Raw genomic sequence first — 23,035 nt, 5'->3', positions numbered from 1 at the left:
CGACTGGGGAAATTTCTGGATTAGCCAAGGGCTGGATGGGGAGGGGGAGATGTGCCGGGTCAGAATGGGAGGGGAGGGGCATGAATTCCACCCAGATTAGAGGGGGCCAATGCCTCTTCCTATCATTGCAAGACTTTTCGTGCCTGAATTCCTTCAGTCCCGCTTTCCACCTTTTCCTTCTTCCAATACATGCTAGAAGTAGCTCTAGCATGGCACACGACAGGGATGTGCAAAGGCCATATCACCTCCCGTAATAAGTGGAGTTGGCTATACTGTATCCCTGTCCCCTGCTGCAAAAACCTGGGTCATTTATGGGCAATCTCTGTAGGAAAATTAAGTGCTTCCTGAACCAGCCAGCAGGGGGTGGTAGCTGTATAACACACACCCCTGCAGAGTTTCTGCATGTGAATCTATGTGCAAGTACACATGTGTGTACATGCAAGAGGCACATTTCTAGTTCATTATTTTGGTTATGGATGTTGATGTCCTAACGTCCTAAGTGTCACTAACTTAACGACCTGCCTGCGAGCTTTGCACAGGCTGCCAGTTCGATGCCGGGTCAAGTTCAATGTGTTGGTACTAACACATAAGACCATATAGAGCTCAGGGTCAGGTTACCTTATGCGGATCACAGTAGATCCCTGTGATCTGCGGGGGAGTTTCTCCTGCAAGTTCCAAAGATCTGGGAAGCCCACTTCACAGTAGCTCAGAGCAGGGCTTCTAGGACGGTTGCCTGTTGAGAAACAACAGGCACTCTTCGGAAATAACGGAAGTAATTATTGTTCCAGCAGCTTTTCTCAGCTGGATAAATGGGTCTTGACCACTATTTTATAGTGTTTTGCTTTAAGCGCATGGGCAGGTTTAATATTTTTTTTTAAACTGCTCGCTGCTTTCATTGTACATCACCACAATTGTGTGGAAGGCAATAAAATAATGATCATAACGAATGCTTTGCCGTTACCCAACTTCGTAAGCTCCCACATGCCATGTGGTGCATCCTTTGCGTGAGCATGTGCACGCACAGGCTCTCCCAGGTGCTGGGGACAAACCCTTGGGCATGCTCCGGCAGTTGAGGCCTGCTCCTTTATCCCCGGCGCCTCCCTCCTGAGAGCAGGAAGCTTTGTAGTTCAGGCCCCTGCGCACAATGAGATTAAACCAGCATTTCACACATACTTCCCCTTGCAAGCCGTGGTCTTGCTAATCCTCCCTGCACGTCACTCTGAGCTACCTCCAAAGGTTCATTTTCTCTTCCCCCCCTCCCCTCTTTGCTGGAAATAACAGGCTCCAAAGGGGGCAGAGGGGCATAACCGTCCTTTCAATACCTGAGTTTCCCTCTACACGGACCCTGGCTGAATACACACCATAGATTTTAAGCACATGGCACACACACAAATCCCGGGAACTGTTGCTTACCCCCTCACAGAACTACATTTCCCACCATCCTTAAGACACTATGGTTCCCAGAATTCTTTGAGGGAAGGCAAGTGCTTTAAATGCATGGTTTCTGCGCAGCCCCTTTTTATTGTGCCCCTGGCACAAAACACTGAAAGCCATTGAGGCATTAAGCCCAGAGAAGGCTGCCCGTGGTATCTCTGCATGAGTCACCGGTCTGGGCCTTCTGCCAATCAGCCGCAGCCCAAGGCGGGGTAATGTTGCCATGCCTTTGCACTGAGCGCGACTGGATCGCTTCCACTGTGGAAATGCAGAATTACTAGCCTTCAGAATAAGCTACCGGTATCCGTTTCATCTCTGAGTGAGCCATGGCCCTAAGCCATCTCCTTTCAATCAGGCCCAGAACAGTGACTATCCAGGAAAAAGAGGGTGGGTGAGCTGCTCTGAGGCCCTGTCTCAATTAAGCATTTAAGGCAATGCCATAGCACTTTAAACAACCATGAATTCCCCCCAAAGGCCTGTAGTTTTTCTCAAGGGTGCCAAGATCCATCTTCCACCTTCACAGAGCTGTGTGGTTTAACAGCCAATCCCTCTTCCCAAGGAACTCTGGGAATTGTAGCTCTGTGAGGGGAATAGGGCTCTCCTTACCTTGCCTTCGCAAACAACAATTCCTAGGATTTTGGGGGGAGAAAGCTCTGACTGTTTAAAGTGGTGTGATAGTGATTTAAACATATAGTGAAGATGGGACCTGGGTGTGGGTGAGTGTTTAATTCTTGCTCTTACAAACCTCTCATGTTTGCAAAATGCTGCTTCAGACAACACACAGCGGCAAAGCAAGAGGAATTAGTGGCGGGCTGTTTGGTTACCTGGAGGTTCTGCTCATCTGTGCTGCCCACGTCAAGACTGTATGTTTCCACTTTCCAGGATGGGCTGCAACACTGAGTTAGAGGATGAGGGAAAAGCTGTGCCCCCCCTTCAATATTTGAGGTGTCACAGGCCCAGCTGTGCTGGCTGATGGAGCCTGAAGCCCAGAGGGCAGAGGAATAGATTGGGCAAGTTCCAACCGCTGAAACATTCAACAGCCAGCTTGGGAGGACACCCTGGACCTGAGGTGGGAAATATTTTTCAAACCGAGGGCTGCATTTAAACAGAGTGGACCACACTCTGGGGCTGCATGCCAGTGGTGGGTGGGCCCAGAGGCTAAAGTGGGTGGAGCGACCCATGCATATTTTACCTTTGTACAGTAGACTAGTTTCTACACACACTCACAAGGCCCTCTCTGTCTTCCCATCCAGGCAAGCACCATCAAAGTTCAAGGAAGCATCCCAGCCAGGCAGAAAGGAGGATGTGAAGCATAGCCGTCAACTTACAGATTTGAAAATAAGGGATCAGCAGCCTCACCTGTCCCGGGGACAGTCTACGGCAGGCATCCCCAAACTGTGGCCCTCCAGATGTTTTGGCCTACAACTCCCATGATCCCTAGATAACAGGACCAGTGGTCGGGGAAGATGGGAACTGTAGTCCAAAACATCTGGAGGGCCGAAGTTTGGGGATGCCTGGTCTACAGTATATCTAACAATCCAGGACAGCAGCAGGAAACGGCGCTGGAATAAGGGAATTTCCAGCAAAAAAAGGGGAAGGTTGACAGCTGTGGCTTGGAATAAGGGAGTTTCCCGCAAAAAAAGGGAGGGTTGACAGCTATGATGTGAAGCAGGACCAGTGAGGGGGGTGGCCTGAGGAAGTGGGGTGTGCTGAGGGACAGTCCCGAGGGCCAGGCATTTGACCCCCACACCTGAGCTGCCCCACCCCTGCCATAGACCAAGAGCCGGAAATGCAGACCGTTGCCAATCTTGGCTTCTAGGCCCTGCTTCCCGTCAAACTCCTGGTCAGAGAAACATAGGAAGCTGGTCTTAAGCCAAGCCAGACCGCTGGCTCCATCTAAGCTCAGTAATGTCTGCACTGTCTGACAGCAGCTGTCCAGGGTTTCAAGGCAGGGGGTCTCTCTCAGTCCTACCTGGAGAGGCCACAACAGGTTGGAGTGGAGGAAGGGCGGAGGGCGTATTTCTGTGTGGCAAGAGAGGTAGGCCAAGGAAAACAACAACAGAGGCCCAGTTTTCACTGTACAGTACAGCGATGTTTCTATTAGGAAGGAGGACAAGTGGAGAAATGGGTGGTGGAGGCTCAGACATGCCCCTTCCTCAGCCCCAGCAGCCGGCCATGACCAAAGGCAGGGAACCCAAGCTTGAGGGTTTCAGGTCCAACTCAGTTTTACTTTTCATTTGGCAGTGGAGATAGGGGGAGCTGTTTCCCTCCCAGAGTCCAAGGCTCCTCCTGGAACCTGCTTGGAGATAGCCCTGTTTCGCTGGGCAAATTCGGCATGCTTCTGCCGCAGTAGCTCCTGCTGTTTCTGGAAGCCGATGGACCTGGGGGTGGGGGAAGCACAAGCAACACAGGTGAGAACCTCCCAGGATTTCTCCAGGCAGGCAAGCTCAGCGTTGCAGAGTGCTAAAACAGGCAAAGCCACCTTTATCAGCCCAAGGGGCACACTGACATTGCGGGAACCTTCCAAGGAGCCAGTGATGGTCAAAAGAGGGCAGAGCAATGGATGAGATTCTCACCCATGCAGAGGAAGCGCCATTGCAGAATGAAGAGAGAGAAATAAATTATGGAAATTAAGGAAAATACAGTCATGTTGTAGAAAGAATACAGTTCACACTGAGGGTCATTTAAAGGTAAAGGTAAAGGGACCCCTGACCATTAGGTCCAGTTGTAACCGACTCTGGGATTGCGGTGCTCATCTTGCTTTACTGGCCGAGGGAGCCAGCGTACAGCTTCTGGGTCATGTGGCCAGCATGACTAAGCCGCTTCTGGCGAACCAGAGCAGCGCACAGAAACGCCGTTTACCTTCCCACCAGAGCGGTACCTATTTATCTACTTGCACTGCGTGCTTTCAAACTGCTAGGTTGGCAGGAGTTCACCCACAGCGCCCCCTGCGTCCCACTGAGGGTCATTTATGTGGGGTTTTAAAAAATGAGAATATATGTACCTAGCCCGTTCCTTGCTCTCATTATATATCTGGGTTATGGCCCGGTCCTTCTCATCCATGAAGTTGTTGTGAACTTTCTCCAGCTTCCTACAAAAAAGGAAGAGAAAAAAGGTGTTTGGGTAGAGGTTAGAAGTGGAAGAGAAGCAGTAAAGCATTACTGTTTGGTGTTGGTAATGCATTTAACAGAAACTAAGCAAGCTGAACTGCAGCAGAATGGAAACAGCACTGGTTGCAAAGGACCCAGGGAGGGACAGAAATAATTGTGGCCCCTTACAGCCCTAGGCTCAATACAAGAGGCCTTCCCTGGGGTGGGAGTGCAGGGAGATGAGAAATGGTGGAAGAGCAAATATCCTGTTCCCTTGGAGGTGGAGGAAGCAGTCAGATATATTTTCTGCCCTGGTCCATGCCTTTTTTTTACAACTGGGGTGGGAGGGTTTGGGGAGACAGCTGTGGAAGAGGATGAGATGAACTCTTTGGGTTTGGAATTCCAAGTGGACAATTAGATCGGACTAGCTCAGTGTTGTCTACACTGAATGGCAGCAGATCTCCAAGGTTTCAGGCAGGGATCTCTCCCCAGTCCCACCTGGAGATGCCATCAGGGATTGACCCTGGCACCTTCTGCCATACCACCCACCCCCCAATGTTCCCTGCATTCTATGTTTCAGTTGCACACAAATGCTGTTGGCGCTGGATGTTTCCTTCCATTTGGCAGACTGCCTTTCCCTCTCCCTGAATGTCTGACAACATTATATTCACAGCATGTCAAAGAGACATGCTTATTCCACTACTGCTTATTCCACTAGCGCCTCACCTCCTGAAACAACGGCATGGCTGTCACTCTTCTGATAAATACAAGTCCTATTGATGTGCAGGGAAGAAGAGCTAATGAAGGACTCAACCCACCACCCCTTTTCCATCTCCCCAAATTTCCATGAGAAAATTTATTGCCACTTAATAGCCTTTTCGTGTGTTTACCCTGGGCTCTGCAAAACTGGGGTTGTGGGGTTGTGTGTGTGTGTGTGTAAAGCAGGGAGGGTGGAAGAACTGAACTGGCCCACAGTCTGCTTGTCCGCTTTTTGCGAGCCAACCTTGCTTGCATCGACCTTCTGGAGATTTCCCCTAATACTGTTTTGCTTTTAGCATTTTTCTGATATGACAACATTTGTTCCCATACAATTTAGGGCTCGTTCAGACTTTCCCCACCACCACTTCCCACCAGGGAAAACCTGCTATTTATCACAGAACTGGAGCAAACAGCAATTGGGTTTTCTGTGGGTTGGCATTTGCTTCAATTCAGTGGTACAGAGTGGGTTTTCCCAGGCGAAAAGCTCTCAGACCCATGCTTCCAAGTGTGGGCACCATCGTTAAATTTGTCCTCAACTGTCTGCTAACTGGGTATTGCAGAAATGTGTATTTACTTTAACATCACCGGCTGAACTGTTGACGTGATAATGTTAGCCATTTTCTGCCCTCCTTTCCCCACAGGTGGGCAGGGTTTGCGCACCGAGCAGGGCTTACCTGGGCGGGTGCCTCCCACCTGCTCAGGCTGGCCTTTGACCCGCCCCCGGCCAGGTAGGACAATGGACGGACGGACGGATGGACGGGGGGCTGGGGCAAAAAGAAAAGAGGCTGAGCCTTTTGGCCAACTCCTGGCCGAGGTTAGTGGAAGGGCATGCTGTGTTAAGTTTGAGCTTTACATTCCCCTCCCACTGTACTTCATTAGCCTGCATATCTTCAGCCAGACGGGCTGAGAGGGTTACCTGCCAAGGCCTATGCCAAGTTTCCCACTTCTGAAGCTGAATAAAGTTGTGGCCAATTTGAACCCATACTCTGGTCTCTTGTTTCATTTTTTGGGGGGGAAGGGGTAGACACCCCAGACAGGGATTAGCGCATGTGCCCGCAATAACCACCATTAACATTCATTGTTTTATCGTTAACCTTTCTCTTGCCTTTTGCCCCTGTGGCTTAGCCAAATGCACAGAGAAAGCCCAGCCACCATCTTACTCTTAATGTGAATCCATGACATCTGTTGATGCAACCCAAAATGGGCTTTGTGTGTATTTCGTGAGAGTTCAAGTGCAAGTCTGATGCACATATTTTTTTTTCTAACGTCATAGTAATGGGTTAATTTCCTATCATCTTGTTTATACTTACTAATCCGTGCAAAAAGACAATTTGCAGTTTTTGTCCCGTTCCCCCCCCCCCTCCACGAGCAAAGTGCGTGGAGTTTGAGGGGGAATCATCAGCACACCCTGAGAGCTATGCCTTGACCAATATGAACTGGGCTTTTGGGGGTGTGGTGAGTCACTCATTTGCTTGGCAATATACGTGAAAATGCTAGCTAGCTGACAAGAAAAGAAATGGCAAAGAGCTGTAACTCCAGTGAGTGGCTGGGTGTGGGGAAGAGATCCATCACCGCCTCATCATCCTCACTTGAACAGACAGTAACCCTGCAGCAAGATGCATGCTTCAATGAGCAACCATCGGCTCATTGAGTTTTAAGTCAGCTCTGAAATCCTCGTAAAAAAGGTGAACAGTAACGCTATTTCCGAAAAGCTGAAGGACCGGATCAGGAACAGTTAAAAATAGAGAAGTGAGAACTGAAACGAAACGGTACGGGTGACGAGTCCGTCGAATTGGATTAGATCCCGATTGTAGAGTGTTTAGCTTCTTGAGCAGGCAGACGGCATTGCCCATCCCAGAATCCTTTGCAAACGCCGCCTTTCGTTCTTAGCCAGCAAAATAAAATGAAAGGAATGTTTGTGGACTGACTGACAAGTGCACCCCTCAGTTCCCAAGTCTTTATCTGTGGGGAGATTGCTCAAAGGTTCTGGAAGCAGGATTAAAAAGCTGGTTGGCAGCTGCCTGAGGAAAATGCCTGCTGAAATCTATCCATGGGTGGCCTCCACTCAGGGGTGTCTTAGCCATAGAGGCTACTGGCGCAAGGCGCCACAGCGTCAAGTTCTGGAGGTGCTTTGGAGGGCGCCTCCGCCATGCCGCGCTGTGCCCAGAGCCTCCTCCCAGCCGGAGGAGCAGCACTCAAGCCCCGCCAGCAGCGCCGCCCTTGCCCGCCTCTTCTTGGGCTGCGGGCGCCGTTGAGCCTCCCGTTGGCACTGCAGCCAGGGCTACCTGGATGGCAGTGCCGCACAGCCGCTTTGGCCGAGGAGGCAGAGGCGGATCACAGCTGGCAGCGTCCCCGCCCGTCAGACAGCCCCCTCCGGCGGCCTGCCCTGCCCTGCCCTGCCCGGTGGAGCGCGAGTCTGGCGTCGCCGTTGCCAGTCCTGCTCGCGGCGGGCAAAAAGCAGAAGCCACGGCATGGCAGTGTCGGGGGGACGGGAGCGGCACCTTGGAGGTTTTCCGGCTGGGAAAGGGGGGGGGAACAGGGCGCTGGAGGGATCTCTGAACCACGGCGCTGGATAGGCTTAAGACGGCCCTGCCTCCACTGGGCATTTTTGGGTGGGGCTGGCTTGTGTCTTAAGCTCCACCAGTTTCGACAGCTGAAGGTGCCCTCCCTTGACAACCTGGGAAGAAGCAGGAAGTGGAAAAGCCGAGGCTCCTTCGCCCCAGCACTGTTCATACTGGGTGCATACGGTATCTCCTCCTATACCACCACCACCCACCCAAACATATTAACTGCTCTGAAGAAAAATCCTCTGAGCGCTGCACAATACTGCTGCATGAATGAAAAGTGAGTGGATGCATTAATTATTTTATGAATGAAGAAGAACGTAAGAAGAACCCTTATGGATCAGGGCAAAGGCTCATCTAGTCTAGCAGCCTGTTCTCACAGTGGCCAATCAGATGCTTCTGGCATGTGGTGGCTCTCCAAGATTTCAAATGGGGTCTCCCCCAGCCCTACCTGGAGATGGAACCAGGGGCCTTCTACATGTAAATCAGATGCTCTGCCCCCCACCCCCTGAGCCACAGCCCTTCCACAAACTTGGGGAATTGAGAAGCACGGAAGGAGAGGCAGTTGATGGCAAGACACCCTGCAAAAGCGGGAGAGGGGCATTCTGTCCCCTATTGCTCATCTCCCCATATGGGCATGGAATTTGATCCACCCATGTGCCCTGCCCCCCCCTTTTCAGGCCCCTTTAAATGCCCCTCCCTGTTCAAGCATAAGCAGGCATGTTTAATTGCATTAGGCTTGATTAAAGGCTGCTCACGATTAATCTCTCCCTGGTCATGGCCGGCTAATTAGGCAATGGATTAGAATTAGAATTGGCTGGCTGGCAGCCGGGGTTGGCAGGCTGCATTGCTGGGGAGGGGGGTGGCGAAGCAAGCCAGGGAAGAAAGAAAGGGAAAGAACCAGCCCAGCACCAGCAACCGCACACGGGTCCGCTGTACCACCAAGACAGGCCAATAGGATGCAAAGGCAGTTGTCTCCAGAGCCATGAGGGCTTGCATCCCTTTTTGGATTCAAAGGAGGGACTTCCCCTACATGAAATCTGTGTGAATGTAAACCAGCACCAGCTTCTGCTAAAGAGCTCATGGCCTACAAGTGTGTGTGTGTGTGTGTGTGTGTGTGTGTGTGTGTGTGTGTGTGTGTGATGTGGGCTCCTCCTATCTGCCATGCATGTTGCAATTATCCAGGAAGCTCCCTTATAAAAGGACGTACAAGCAACGCCTCTATTTACCTGTGTTCAAGGCACAAGCGACCATGACCTCACGCATTGCTGTGAAGCCAGAAGTGGCATGAAAAGGGTCAAAAACGCCCTCAAAATAGTACAGAAACAGCAAAAATTGCACAGAGTGTCTAAAAATCCCATGAACCTTTGCAAGTGCAGTCCCAGGAGCCCTTGCATCTACCTTTGGGGAGCTGGAGTTTGAGAAAGGAGGTTTGGAGGAAGCGGTTTTGGTAAAGTTTGGTGGGGTTTGTTTTTTTAAAGGTTTTTCAAGGGCTTCCAGAAGTTTAGACTGGGGTGTTCACAGGCTTTTTTCAATGGTGTTCCCAATACAGTATACACATTTTCGCTTAAATGTGCACATATCCCCCACAAAAATAGGAAGTTGCCCGTACTTCTTCATGCAGCATGTAGTTAAACTCGCTTGCATAGGAGGCAGAGAAGGCCACCAACCTAGATGGCTTTAAAAGAGGATTAAAGAAATTCATGGAGGAAGAGAGCTATGAAAGGCTACTAGTCACAATGGCTAAGCTCTGATTCCACAGCTGGGGGCAGCCATGCTTCTCAATGCCAGCTGCTGGAAGCCACAGGAGAAGAGAGGGCTCTTTTGCCCGAATCCTGCTTGCAGGTTCCCTGAGGGCATCTGGTTGGCCACCGTGACAGGATGCAGGATGAGATGGGCCACTGACCTGATCCAGCAGGCTCTTAGCTCAGTATTGCCTCCACCAACTGGCAGTGGCCCTGCAGGGGTCCAGGCAAGAGATTCTCTCCCAGCCCTATGCTGCTGGGGATTGAGCCCGGGACCTTCTTCATGCAAAGCAACGATGGCTTCAGCTATGATGGGGCTGATGTCAGCATTTGGAGGATACTGGGTTGGCAAAGGGAATTCATGGAGAGAAGACAGCTGTGATCACTAAGTGGAACCTCCACGAGCAGGGGCAGTATACCTCTAAACAACAGCTGGGCTGTGAAGAAGCCAAGAAAGGGGAAATCTTGCTTCTGCATCCTGATTGCGGGCTTTCCTTAAGCACCCAGGTTGGAAAGAGGCTGGTGGAATAGTTTGGTTTGATCCAACAGGGCTCTTTCTGTGTTCTTATTCTCTCCATGTTGCATTGGGGGGGGGGAGAGAATGAAAGAGTGGCTTAAGGCCACCTAGAGAGTTCACGGCTGGGGAGAAATTTGAACCGAGGACTTCCTGATTCATGGCTCAAGTGTCTTAGTTACTAAATGGGAAGGATAATTGCTCTGTGGCAGAGGTGGGGACACCTCCTGCCTGTAGAAGGTCTCAGGTTCCCTCACCAGCCTCTCCAACAAAATGGATTTCGAGCAGCGGGCGAAGGGAGAGGCCCGTCTCTGCCCGAGAACCTGCCAGTCAGAGAAGGCAATACTAGGGAGGATGGGCAAATGGCCCAGCCTGGGAGAAGGCAGCTTATACTGTTCCAGTGTTCCTGCTTTGCATCCATAATCCCAAAGGCTGCCTTGAGCTCCTTAGAGAAAAAAGGTGGGATATAAATGCAAAATAAATAATGATCAGCAAAGAACTGCAGTGGGTTGGACTAGATGACCCTTGGGGTTCCCTTCAACTCTACAATTCTACGATTCCCCCCCCCCCCAAAAAAAAAAGAAGGGAGAGGAGTTGTCTCCCAGTCTTGAGGAACAGGCGTGGCTTGCGAATCACACAGCCTCCTAAGAACTTTTGGGGCTGCCCACTTTCCCACGCATCTTGTCTTCAAGATGGTAAAGCAGGGTGGTGTGGGCAGGATACCTTTGGAGGCAGTCCAGGGGGGAGGAGGCAGCAGGGCGTGCTGCCAGAGAGGATTCCCAATGCCCTACTTAGCTCTTTGTCCCTCCATTGGCTCAGCAAACTATGCGGAAGAAACAAACACGGCTAAATCTGTATGATGCATTGTCAAGCTTCACCAGGGCCGCGATGTTATAGCCCGATGGCAGCCTTCCCTTCTGGGCAACCTTTGGGAGGGGGCGGGGAGAGGGTGGAGCCAAGGGTGCAAATTTTTAACCTAGTATGGTAGGCTAGTTTCTACACCTGCACTCACACACCCCCTCTTTCCTTCCTCCAGGCCAGCAGGAGACGCTATCAGAGTTCAAGGACATATCCCAGCCAGGCAAAAACACTCAAGGAGGGTGTGGAGCAGGGCTGGTGAGGGGTGTGGCCTGCTGAGCGTTCTGCGGGCCAGATACAGAGGCCTAAAGGGCCATTGAGCTTCCCTACCCCAGAACTTTAAACCTGGAACTTTCTCATCTGGTTTGGGGTGATGGGCAGAGACGGGGGAGAAGGGAGCAGCCCCATACCTGAATCCTATGTAGTGGGCAGCTAAGCCGCCCACTATGACGAGCAAACAGTACCCAAAGATGTTTCTGTTCTGGCGACGCTTCCTCTCAAACTCGGGGCCTGAGAATGACTGTGAAGGAGGGTGGTGGAACTGTTGCCAATACCGTACGTCCTCGTTGGACTCTGATGCGCTCCTGCAGGGAAAAGGAGAAAGTCAGCACAGGGCTGGCACAGAGACCACTGCGTTCTGGTTGGCTGGCTGCTGACAGAACTGGGCAGGTGCAAGATTTCTTGGTGCCCTCTCCAGTTGGGGGGGTGAGCAGGGGGCTGTAGAGCCTGGAGGAGGAAGTTCTGGCCTTCCAGATGGCGTTGGTCTCCATCTCCCGTCAGCCCCCAGCCAGCGTGGCCAATCAAGAGATGACGGGCAGCTGGAGCCCAAAAACACCTGGCAGCCGAAGCTTGAAGAGCCCTGGCCAGTGGTGCGATGTAATTGCTTAAGGCAGAGGACAAAGAAGGATGGTGATCAATGGCAACTAGCCAACGGCAGGGTTGCCTCTGAGTGCCAGTTGCCAGGGATCACAAGCGAGGAGAGCTTCAGGTCCTGCTTGTGAGCTTCCCATATGGTTGGCCCCTGCCAGAACAGGATGCTGAAGCAGATGAGCCCTTGGCCTGACCTGCCAGATGGGCGGGGTATGAACAATAAAATTATCATCCTCATGATTATTATGATTATCATTGCATGCCCTCCAACCTTCCTGCGGATACGTCTTTTGGTACCAAGCTCTCAAAGGAGCCAGCTGACTCGCATAAGAGTACAGCACCTCTGCAAGTGTCGGCTCATCCTCCTCCACGAGCTCAGCACTGGAGGGAGGAAACAGGACATTCCGGGATTCAAACCAGAAGCTGGGACGGCTTCTGCAATTCCAGGATGCCTGGGGGAAATCGGAACACTTCAGGGTACGCTGGGAATCGCAGGTGTGGTTTTATAGGGTGACCCGCCCTGAGATCTGTGGACGAAGGGCAGTATACAAATTTAATAAACGATAATAATAATATTAAGTGGGGAGAGTTGCTGTTGTGCTCAGGTCCTGCTTATCAGCTTCCCACAACAGGCATCTGCCTGGAAGTGGGAACAGGATGACAGACTGGATCTTTTACCCTTATGCGTGGTGGTCAGGAGCAGTTGGCGTGAAGCTCACAGGACAGGAAGCTTTGTTCCCAGAGGTGGGGGGCATCTCTCGTTCCGTACCTTTTCCCAAAGTCGCCCAAATCAAAAGGGTTACTCCTGGCACTGCTGCTGGTGCCTGGGGGAGGTCGAGCTTCTTGGGCTGCTTGTGTGCTGTCGTAGCGTCTCCGGCTGCTGGCCTTGCTGAGCACCCGGTATGCCTCGTTGAGCTTCACAAACTGGCTGTGCAGGTCAGGGTTGCCTGGGTCACTGTCAGGGTGGAGCTGTGGAGAGGAGAGGAGCTCAGCTGGTGCTGAGAATGCCAAGGTGGTGGGTTCGATCCCTGCATGGGACAGCAGCAGGAGGCTGGACTAGGTGAAGCTCAGGGTCCCTTCCAACCCTATGAGAAAAGGCTGGCCTCATATGTGCCCCTCCCAAAGATTTCCCAAAGAGGATTTGCTGCAGCTTCTGCTTCTCTGGCGACTCATGGGTCATGGTGGAGAGCTGACTTAAAGCACTGAGCCATCTGGCTTAATATTTTTATTATTATTATTATTATTATTATTATTATTATTATTATTATTATTCACATTTATAGCCAACCTTTTTCTCTCTCTCCAGGGAGCTCAAGGTGGCATACATGGTTCTCCCCCTCCTCATTTAAAATCCCCACATCAACCCTGCAAGGTAAGCCAAGTTGAGAGGCAGTGACTGGCCCAAGGTCTCCCAGTGAGCTTCACCAGCGAGTGGGGATTGGAGCCCTGGTCTCCCAGGTTCTCTTCCGACACTCTAACCACTACACCACATCGGCTTGCACAAAGCTTATGTGAAGGTCAGACTGCATCCAGATTTTTATCTGAGCATTCCTTTTTGACTACAGCAAGCATTCACCCTGCATTTATTTTATTTGATCAAGCAATTTATGTACAACTTAACTGCAACAATCTCTAAGCGGTTTACAGAGAATGAAAATTAAAACTATAAAATCAGACTTCAATTAAAATGCCTGCTGGGAGAAAAGAAAGTTATTCCATAGGCACTGGCAGTTCAGCAGGGAGGGGGCCTGTCTGACCTCAACTGGAAAGGAGGCCTGTAAGTTTCGTTCCTGATTTGCAAGCAGGGCATTTGCAGGTCTTCCCCAACTGGTTGCTGTCCAACCCACACTTTTCAGCACATTTCCCTATCACCTTCTTAACCACAATGGTGAATTTGTAGCCCTAGGGCAACGGTGCGCTTTAATTCACCTTTAAAATCTAAATTTCCCACTGAATCGGAGCAACTGCCAATGGGGTTTTTTGCAGACCAATGTTTGTTCTCCAGCAAGGGAGCAGGTCTTTGCTGCCTGAGGAATATAACATCCACCTGGGAACATTAACCAAGCCTGTTTGCAGCCCCCTGCCAAACAGCTCATCTGCTTTGAAGATCAGGGGGCTAGGCAGACTGGAACTTGTTTCTGGTTGCAAATCCTTTCAGAAGGCCAAGAGAGGACCTTCTCTTCTCCCTCTGTATATCTGTAACACACAAGCCGCCTCAGAGCCTGACTACAAGAAACCAGTTGGATTTGACTTGCCAGAACCGGCATTCTAAGTCTTGAGAGCATTTGACACTTCTTTGTGTATGCAATTTCTTGCAAGCGTATCGTTACTTCAGAAGGACTAGAAACTTGCTGCTTTGAGTTTTTGTGACTGAAAATGGAGATCCTCAGAAACCGGCCTCCAACACTCCTGCAGAATGGCAGCATAGGTACAGCTTCCCAGAACCACCTTAGCCTTCCTCTTAGCAGATGTTTTGGCTAACATTTAAACAGGGTGCACCGCCCTCCCCGCCTCCTGTAGTCCTAGTCTCACCTGCTCTAGTCTCTTCTCTTTTTGGTACAGCACCTAAGGAATAGGAGCATAAGAAGCTGCCTTTTCCTGAATCAGACTAGTGGGTTCATTTAACCAGGGACATCTCCGGACTTCCTTTCTATTGTGCATTCATGATTATTTGTGCTCATGGTGGTATCAGGGCATTCATTTGCACATGATCCCACTCTCAATACCGCAAAAGTATCGGGCCAATCAGCTCACAACCCATGACTCCCCATGAAAACTTGCAGCTTTTTATATCGCTGAATGATCTACGGCTGTTGTTTTTAATCCCGCTTTACTTCCACAATAGCACAAGAGTGCCTCCTCCAAACGACAAGAATGCGATAACACTGGAGAAGCATCACGGAACAAATATTAAAGCAGAACGATGTCTGTATGGTCCAGAACAAATCCGCCACTAATGAACTATGCATATTGCAGAGTACACAATAAAATAGATGGCTGGAGGGGTCTAAAGACACTCTGGTCAGCCCAAGCTCACACCCACCTCTGTAAGCTCCTGCTATTTGGGCTTGGCTGCCAGGGAGGTGAGGCACTGGACTCAAAATCTCTAATTCCATCTGGCTAAGCTGTAGTTGTCTCCTAGCAGAGCTTTTGCAAAAAGCTGCCTACCAGCAAAGGAGAGAAGGGCCTTGCTGCCTTGGTTCCAAAAACAATATGTTGGGACAGAGACCCTGGTCTGAGGCTGCCTCTGCCTCTGCACTGGCCGCCCCTGTATTCCCACGAGACCATCCATCACAGAGCCGTGCGCAGTGGGTGGCAACAAAGAGACGGCCGACGTGCCCAAGACCAGGAGCTCCACTGCTTCCCTGACCGGAGGAGAGGCAGGCGAAAACAGTTCAAGGCTGCAGCCCGATAAGCCTCTTGCTGAGGAAGCTCCCCGCTAAGGCTGCATTCCAGGCTCTCCTCACAAACTGTTAGCAAGGAAGGCTCAAGGGTGTTCATGGGTGGGTAGGGGGAGAAGGACAGTCCGATCCCATAGCCTGGTCCTGGTAAGAGACAGGAAACCTTATTTGTGCATCAGCACCAATCCAAGAGGAAGGTCCTTGAGGACTTCCTGTGTAGCTCAGAGAATATCCCAGCTTTGTGGGCCTGATTGCTGTGTCTTGTCCTAGCCCATGGGCTGAATATGACCACGCAGGTATCTTTCTCTAGGCCCCAGGACTCTTCCAACCTCCACCTCACCTCATCATACCCTGCTCTGAGCCCTCCTTGGGTGCTTTTTGCCATGGACGATGGAGAGGTGGGCGTTTATTGGGTGCAGAATGAATTTGTTTCTTTATTACATTTATTACAGTTGTAATCTCATAATGCAGAAATCTCTGGCTTTCACATGGATGGAACATGGCCTACCGTACAAAGGTCTGCCCGCTTTCCCCTCTGGCCTTGCCCACTGCTGGCATGTGCTCCATCCCCCATAAAGAAATGTGGCCATGCGGCTTAAAAAAAACCTGCCACCTCTGGTCTGTAGTTGTTACCCACCCTGGGATTTATGTGAAGCACAGGAGGACTTGGCCTCAAATATCTAGACGAAAGATGGCCACCTCCTTCCCTGGAGACCCTCTCAGGTGTAGTGATCAACGGGGGGGGGGGCCTCTTGGTAATTCCACTGCACTCTGAAACTCAGGGTGGGGGGGCATTCGTGCAGCAGCCCCTAAGTTGTGGAACTCTCTCCCCACAGAGGTGGGTCGGACACCTTTGTCGGATAGCTTTTCTAATATGCTGAAGACCCTTGTGAGAGATATTTTCAGGACCCCACCCTGTTCCTGTGACTGTCATTTGTTTTAAACTGTATTTAATACTGAACTTTAAAAAACTGGGACCTTATGGTGAAGGGCAGGTAAGAAACCAAAATAATGAGAATCTTTAATAATGCTATCTTTCTGTGGGTTGTATGCAACTAAGTTCTTTTCAGAAGTTGGTGAACCTAAGTGAGTCAGGTCTATTAACTTCAGTGGGTCTACTATGAGTAGGACGTGCATTGGATACAACCATTTTTTCCCTTTCTAACTATAAATGCACAGCAGCACTCTCTCTTTCTGTCTCTCACACACAGATACACGTTTGCCCATCTCCAGCCTCCCTTTTTAAGGAGCTCAAGGCAGTATAAATGGTTCACTTTCCCATTTTTATCTTCACAAGAACTCTCTGAGGTAGGCTAGTCTGAGAGAGCGAAGGGCTGAGGGGAGATTTATTTATTTTTCTGAACCAGTACCTCTTCAGTCCTAGACTTGCCACTCTAACCACTACACCACCCTGCCTCCTCTAATGTCCTTTCCTGCTAAATGAGGGCACTGTACGAGCACCTAAAAGGCCCCCGGGGAACAAAAGTGGGGCGCAGAGCACCAAGGAAAAACCACCAGGGCGAAGTTGCCGGCAAGAGAATCTCACACTCGCCGCGCCATTCAGCTTGTCATCTTGACACGCTCCTCTGATTTAGCGTCGAGCACAAGCAATTAAAGCAGCCCTGCAGTTAAAACCATGGAGGCAAGAAGGGGGTGGGTGGGATTTTGGCTGGTGGAGAAAGAAATGAGGGGAATTTAGAATGGGGCACTTGTTCTCACTTCTCCCTGGAGGTAATCCTTCGGGTGAAATCAGTTCCCACAGACAACTCAAATGCGGGCTTGGCGGTGGGTGGGAAAGGGGAGAGGGGCCTGGAAATAACAGGGACCTCTCTCCTCATCCGACTGCAAATCGTGTCAAGTTTGTAGAAAACAAAGCGGCCTTCCTCCTCTTCCTCCTTCCAGGAGCTGGTTGAAGTATTTCAGTGCTCCCATTCAATTCTTAAACGCCTGTTAACTACCATGAAGCCACACGACAAATCTCTCTTTTGCCTGTCTCCGCCACAAAAACTTAAAACTTTCAGGTTGGTTCAGGCTGCTTCCTGGCAACCAGTTAATTGACCAGTTCATCCTAATTTGTTTGAACAAAGTTTGGAAGGAGGTCAGAGACCGTTCTGGCTTGTTTTCATGGAGGTTGAATTGCATTGTTGTGTCAAGCAATTGTTATTCCCCTCTATACACACAGACACTTTACCATAAATAACAGGCTTTTTGTGGTGTGTGTGTGTGAAAGAGGTTTGCTGCACAAGAACACCAACTCACTTTAATTGTGCAACCTGAATTTGAACACAGCACCTCTAGATGTCTTTTTAAAAAATTGCACATTCATGATAATTTGGGCTCACGGTGATATTGAGGCAGTTATATGTGACCCTGTTTGCTGCTTCATTCTCCATTGGTGCAAGTCTTATAACTTCCTGACAAACTCTTGTTAAAGTTTCACACCAAAAGTGTTCGGAGGGTTCCGTGTCTTTCTTGTGCTACAGAGCAGGAGTGCCCCTCCAGACACAATAAGGGCGGTAACGTTGAGTGAGCATCACAAAATAACTAATAAATCAGACCAATGCGTATTGGCGTTCCCGTATGAATCTGCCACTGATGCACTACTATTGAACCAATAAATATACTTTTTTTTGGGGGGGGGACCGGACCCAGCAGTCTGGAGGAGGCTCCTTGTAGCATTTTCCATTTTCTCAAAGGATGATGAATCCTATTCAAGTAATTCAGCTCCTGCAAAGCATATTCCTTTACTGTTCTATATAAAAAAAAATCTGTTTATTTCATCAACACTTGGTGGCTGCAAAAAGCCTCACACTCACTTTGGTTCCAAAACACATGGCACTCGCCCTCGTCAGCTGAAGGCAAATACAGCCTCCCGGGACTGTAATATGTTTCATGACCACAGAAGAGCAAACATCCCTTATTGCCTCTCCCCCGTCTTCGGGCCCCCCACCCCCGGCTGGCTCCCCACAATGCAAAGCTGGCATCACTCAGCGGAGGCCAGAGCAGTGGACAACAAAGATGTTCTGGAGCGATAAGGGGGTTGTGTCAGTTGGAGGCTGCGTGCAGATTTTCCCCTTACATGGGGAAGTGGTCGGGGGGGGGGGGGGAAGCCCAGCACAACATCCTGCTCCTTTCAAGCCCTTTAGCCGGTATTAGGGACAGGGCAAATCTGTCAACTCCAGTTTCTCCTTTTTCCCATTCTTAAATCCAGTTCTCCGTACGTACATGTCAGCATGCAAACTTACTAAAATTCATCAAGATTTTAGTGCGATGTTTTCTTCTAACATACAACACAACTTTGCCTAATATGCACGTTTTTGCAAACAATTTCCCCCAATATAACGTGGGGTTTTTTTGTACATTACTTTCAGCGACAAATGCATTTTTACGCATCCCTTACCCTAGCATGTTTGGGCATATCGCTTTCGGCTGCAGAAATGCATTGCAAAATTCATAGCAGTAGGGATCTCGACGGATGACTGTTTCGGTTCGTGAATTGTTTTGGGAACTGTGAACTTGGTAGGTTCGTCTGGACTGTGAACTGAACTGATTTTCTCCCCCTGCTCCTTAGCCAATATGCCCAACAATTAAATAGATGTTCAGAATGTTAAAGAGTTTTGGATAGCCTGTCGGTCCCTCACCCAGCCCGCCGTCAATCCTCCCCAGCTAAAAAGGAAGCACAAAGCTCAATGTCCTTGCAAAAGAAAAACGCTCGCTATGCTGGGCAAACCAATAAATCCTCCCTAATAGTTAATTAAGAGATTTGACGCAGGAAAACAAGCGAGCTGGAGGGGGAGGCAATTGTTTTAAAGCAGCAGGTCAAATGCACACAGGCAGACCTTATTCTCCACTGGTTTAAAATACCAGGGTAGGAAGAGAGGGACAGAGGGCGAGGTGGGGTGGGGTGGGGGCAAGGGCAGGAATGTGCCGAGCAAAGGAAGATTCCCAGCTGTGACCTGCCTTTTCTGGAAGAGCCTGGCTGGGACAAGCTTGTGGGTTCCCAAAATGTGTCCCCACTCCCAGCACCTCCAGCCTTTTGAACCCCTGTGCAAGCCCTTCCTCTGCACCTATGAGCCAAGCCGCCATTGGACAGCTGCTTTGGGTTAAGGTCCCTCCAAACTGGCACGGTTTCGTGGGTAGGTGTATTCTGCAACATGCCACTGATAGCGTAACGGTGAATTAGTAGTGGATTGGTAGAGGACCGCCTGCAGATCATTCTGCCTTATGAGTAGTTCATAGAATCCTAGAGTTGGAAGGGATCCCAAGCGGCATCTAGTCCAAACCCTGCAACGCAGGAATTACAGGTAAAAAAATCCCTGACAGATGGCCTACCAATTTCTCTTTAAAAACCTCTTATGAAGGAGAGCCCAACACCTTCCCACAAAGCCCATTCCACTGCTGAACAGCTCTTACCATAAGAAAGTTACTCCTATGTTTAGTCAGAATCTCCTTTCTGGTAATATGAATCCAGTGGTTTGGGTTGTACCCTCTGGAGCAGCAAAAAACAAGCTTGCTCCGCCTTCCATGGGACAGCCCTTTAGATACGGTAGTTGAAGATGGCTCTCATATCAAGCATCTGCAATGCTTGATAATAATATTTTTTAAATTTATTCATTGTGGGAAGCTGAATGTGCATTAGTTAAAAGCACGCATGTTGCAAGTTACCTGTATAGTAGCAGTAGTAGTAGTAGTAGTAATAATAATAATAATAATAATAATAATAATAATAATAATAATAATTGTGTGCAAAAATACATTAGGGAACATTTGCAACAATATGCATATTAGGGAAAATTGCATATGGGGGGGGGGAATGTGTACAGTACATTAGAAGAAATGCATACAGAAACACTGGTGAAATTTCATGAGTATTAGAAAATAAATGTGTGTATATTCACAAACTGATGTGGAAATGTGGAAAACTGAAAAATAAGAAACTGAAAGTGACTGGTTTGTTGATCCCTCCCTGCAACCAAGAACGGCTGATTTTGTCCTCATGTGCACTTGGAAAGCTCCTCTTTGGCCCCAGGCACGGGTCTCCTCTCTATTTACCTTGCAAGCCGTAGCTTTCGGGAATGGCGCTAGACAGCAAACACTGGCCACTGGGCTGCTGCTTACAGGAAGAACTGCATGAAGTGAGGTGGGGGAGAGGGGAGGGGGGTTGTGCGAACAGCAGGACTGACTTTACCTCCTTCAGTGAAAGGGGGTGGTGAGCTACCAACTAGGCCCAGCGGAAGGTTGTTCTTTTCTGATGCCCAGGCACTGCCAAATCCCTCCCGCCCAATCAAGAGCTTCGGTCTTGAGCAGGCATCCCCAAACTGCGGCCCTCCAGATGTTTTGGCCTACAACTCCCATGATTCCTAGCTAACAGGACCAGTGGTCGGGGAAGATGGGAATTGTAGTCCAAAACACCTGGAGGGCCGAAGTTTGGCGACGCCTGGTCTTGAGAAACCCTCCTTCCTTTCCACTGCAACCCGAGCCAACCAAACATTGCCATTTCTACCTCAGCGGTCCTTAACGAACTTGAAGGTATTCAAGACCCATCTCTCCGCTCAACCCCTGGCAACACTCTGCAAGGCTGGGGGTGGTGGTAGAGACATTTATATTGCATAGATGGGGCAGAGGACAGGGAGGGGGAAGATGTTAACCAATCGCAGGCGGGCGGATTCCAAAGCCTTAGAGGCATCTTGCCCCTTTGCACCGAGCCAGCTCCAAAACTTTTGCAAGAGTGCCTGGAACACCCCCGAATGCCCGGAATTGTACAACGTTTGGTCTGCCTTGATCCTTTCCCCCAGTATGATCTCCCCTCTCTCCTGCAGGCCTGACTCACTCTGCTCTAGCATGAGAGGGTTGCATGAGGGTGGAAGGGAGAAGGTGGGAGTGGAGCTGGCGAAAGGGACAGAACGTGCCCCTAGCGGACCACCTCATGTTAAAAATCTACTTGGGTGGGGGGGGATGAGGCAAGCCACAGACGAAAGAAAAGAAAGGGAAAGAGCCCCAGTTAAAGATTGATGGGAAGCGCTACTAGGTACGTGGGGCCTTTCGACATCACCACCGCTGCTCTCACTCCAGCCCCAGTTTTAATTCCCGCCCGGGTTAGAGAAACAAGCAAACGTGCTCCATGTTGGCCCAGACCTAGCCAAAAAAGATAAAAAGATTCCCAATGCTAAGATTCCTGGGCAACCCTCCAAGGCAGCAGAGGCCAGAAGCGGCTGAAGGCGGGAGACAGCCAAAGCAGCCACAACTTGGAGCAACGGTTTCGCCACGGAACGAGGGCAGGGGTTTCCCCAGAAAGGATTCTGGAAGAGGAAGATTGTACAGCGGAGCAGCAGGGGGACTTTCACGTGCATGGCTTAAATCAGACTTGCATTTGACAACTTGCCCCTGGTAGCCACAGGCGACCGGAAATCCCACACAGGCGAGTGACTGAGCTGACAGAGAAGGGATGAATCCGTTCCATCAGTGGAGGGAGTTTTGCTTGTTATGTTTTTACAGGAGGAAAAACTGATCATTGAAGTGGCACTGTCCACTTCTGCCATCTCAGGACTCTGCTGCCTTATGCTATGTGTGTAAAATCAGGTCTTGGTAAGAGAATGCAGGAACATATGTGAAGTTATTTGTCCAATGTGTTCAGTATTGTTTCCTCTGCATGGCAGCAGCTCTCGAAGGGTCTCGCACAGAGCAGACTTCTTTCTGTCACCTGCCATCTTAGGGGTGGGGAACCCTTTTCAATCGGGGGGCTACACTCCCTTCTGGACAGCTGTCTGAGGGCCACATGCCAGAGGCAAAAGTGAGTGGACCATCAGAGGTATATTCTACCTTTATACTGTAAACTACTTTCCACACACACACACTATATTTTTTTAATGCATTTGTACGTGATATACCACCCTCTGCACAAGCCACAGGGCAGTTTATAACTGAAGGATGCAGATAAAAATCTGAAAGAATAATGGGACCCTTTAAAAACACAAACAACAACAAATCAAGGAAAGACAGTTAATCTGTCCTCCACTGAGACAAGAAAGAGGCATTATCAGAGTTCAAGTTACACATTCCAGCCAGGGGAAACCACTCAGGGTGCAAAGCAGGGCCAGGGAGATTGTGGCCAGCAGAGGGTTCCAAGGGCCATACAAAGAGGCCCAAAGGGCCGCATTCATCCAGTCAAAAACGTTAGTCACAATCAGTGGTGTTTCCATTGAGATGAAGTTCCGTTTCCGTCAAATACTCACTGTCTGTAACTATGTAACTCTTTAAGTAACATATATTCATTTCAATGTAAAGGAAGCATCAAAACAATGTAAACAAAAAAAACCTCATCAATTGTGCAGTGTTTGCGGACTTAGAAGCAACGATGATGTGGAAAAATGCCGATCAAATTCATTTGACTGGTTTTCATTCCCAACCTCAAACAAACATGCAAGCAGGGTATACCGTATGTTTCTCTTCCTCCTCCTCCTCCTTCCCCTTGGATCCCCACAGCGAACCTGTGAGGTAGGTTAGGCTGAGAGGTAGTAACAGGTCCAAGTTCACCCAGTGAGCTTCAGGGCCAAGTGGGGATTTGAACCCTGGTCTCCCAGGTCTTAGTCCATCCCTGTTTGAGGATTTAATACCTGTTTTTATAAAATGCAGTATGGCTACTAATGGGGACAAAATGTGCAAGAGGAGGACTAATCACAGGCCACAGGCTCAGCCAACAAATAAAGCAGTTTTCTCTCCACCCCACCGTACACCTCTGAATAAATTGCCTCCACTTCTGATTTGTCACACCCTCCACCCCAATCATCCGGATGGGAGTTGG

General features: G+C 49.8%; 1 protein-coding gene across 2 annotated transcripts in view; it reads right to left on the bottom strand.

Moving 5' to 3' along the window:
• Positions 1 to 826: 826 nt before the first annotated feature.
• DNAJC4 (DnaJ heat shock protein family (Hsp40) member C4) overlaps positions 827 to 23,035 on the bottom strand; it is a 42,565-nt gene continuing 20,356 nt past the window's right edge. For both annotated transcript variants that reach the window (XM_035098601.2, XM_035098602.2), the window contains exons 4-7: positions 12,603 to 12,802; positions 11,374 to 11,547; positions 4,439 to 4,525; positions 827 to 3,815 (exon numbers count right to left, since the gene is read on the bottom strand). In XM_035098601.2, coding sequence (XP_034954492.1) covers positions 3,668 to 3,815; positions 4,439 to 4,525; positions 11,374 to 11,547; positions 12,603 to 12,802 — 609 coding nt within the window. In that variant the 3' untranslated portion in view covers positions 827 to 3,667. The remainder of the gene's footprint in view (positions 3,816 to 4,438; positions 4,526 to 11,373; positions 11,548 to 12,602; positions 12,803 to 23,035) is intronic.

This window comes from Zootoca vivipara, chromosome 17 (genome assembly GCF_963506605.1).
Source record: "Zootoca vivipara chromosome 17, rZooViv1.1, whole genome shotgun sequence".
Classification (NCBI taxonomy): domain Eukaryota; kingdom Metazoa; phylum Chordata; class Lepidosauria; order Squamata; family Lacertidae; genus Zootoca; species Zootoca vivipara.
Note: the sequence above shows the minus strand (reverse complement) of the source record. Positions and strands in the feature narration are given on the sequence as shown.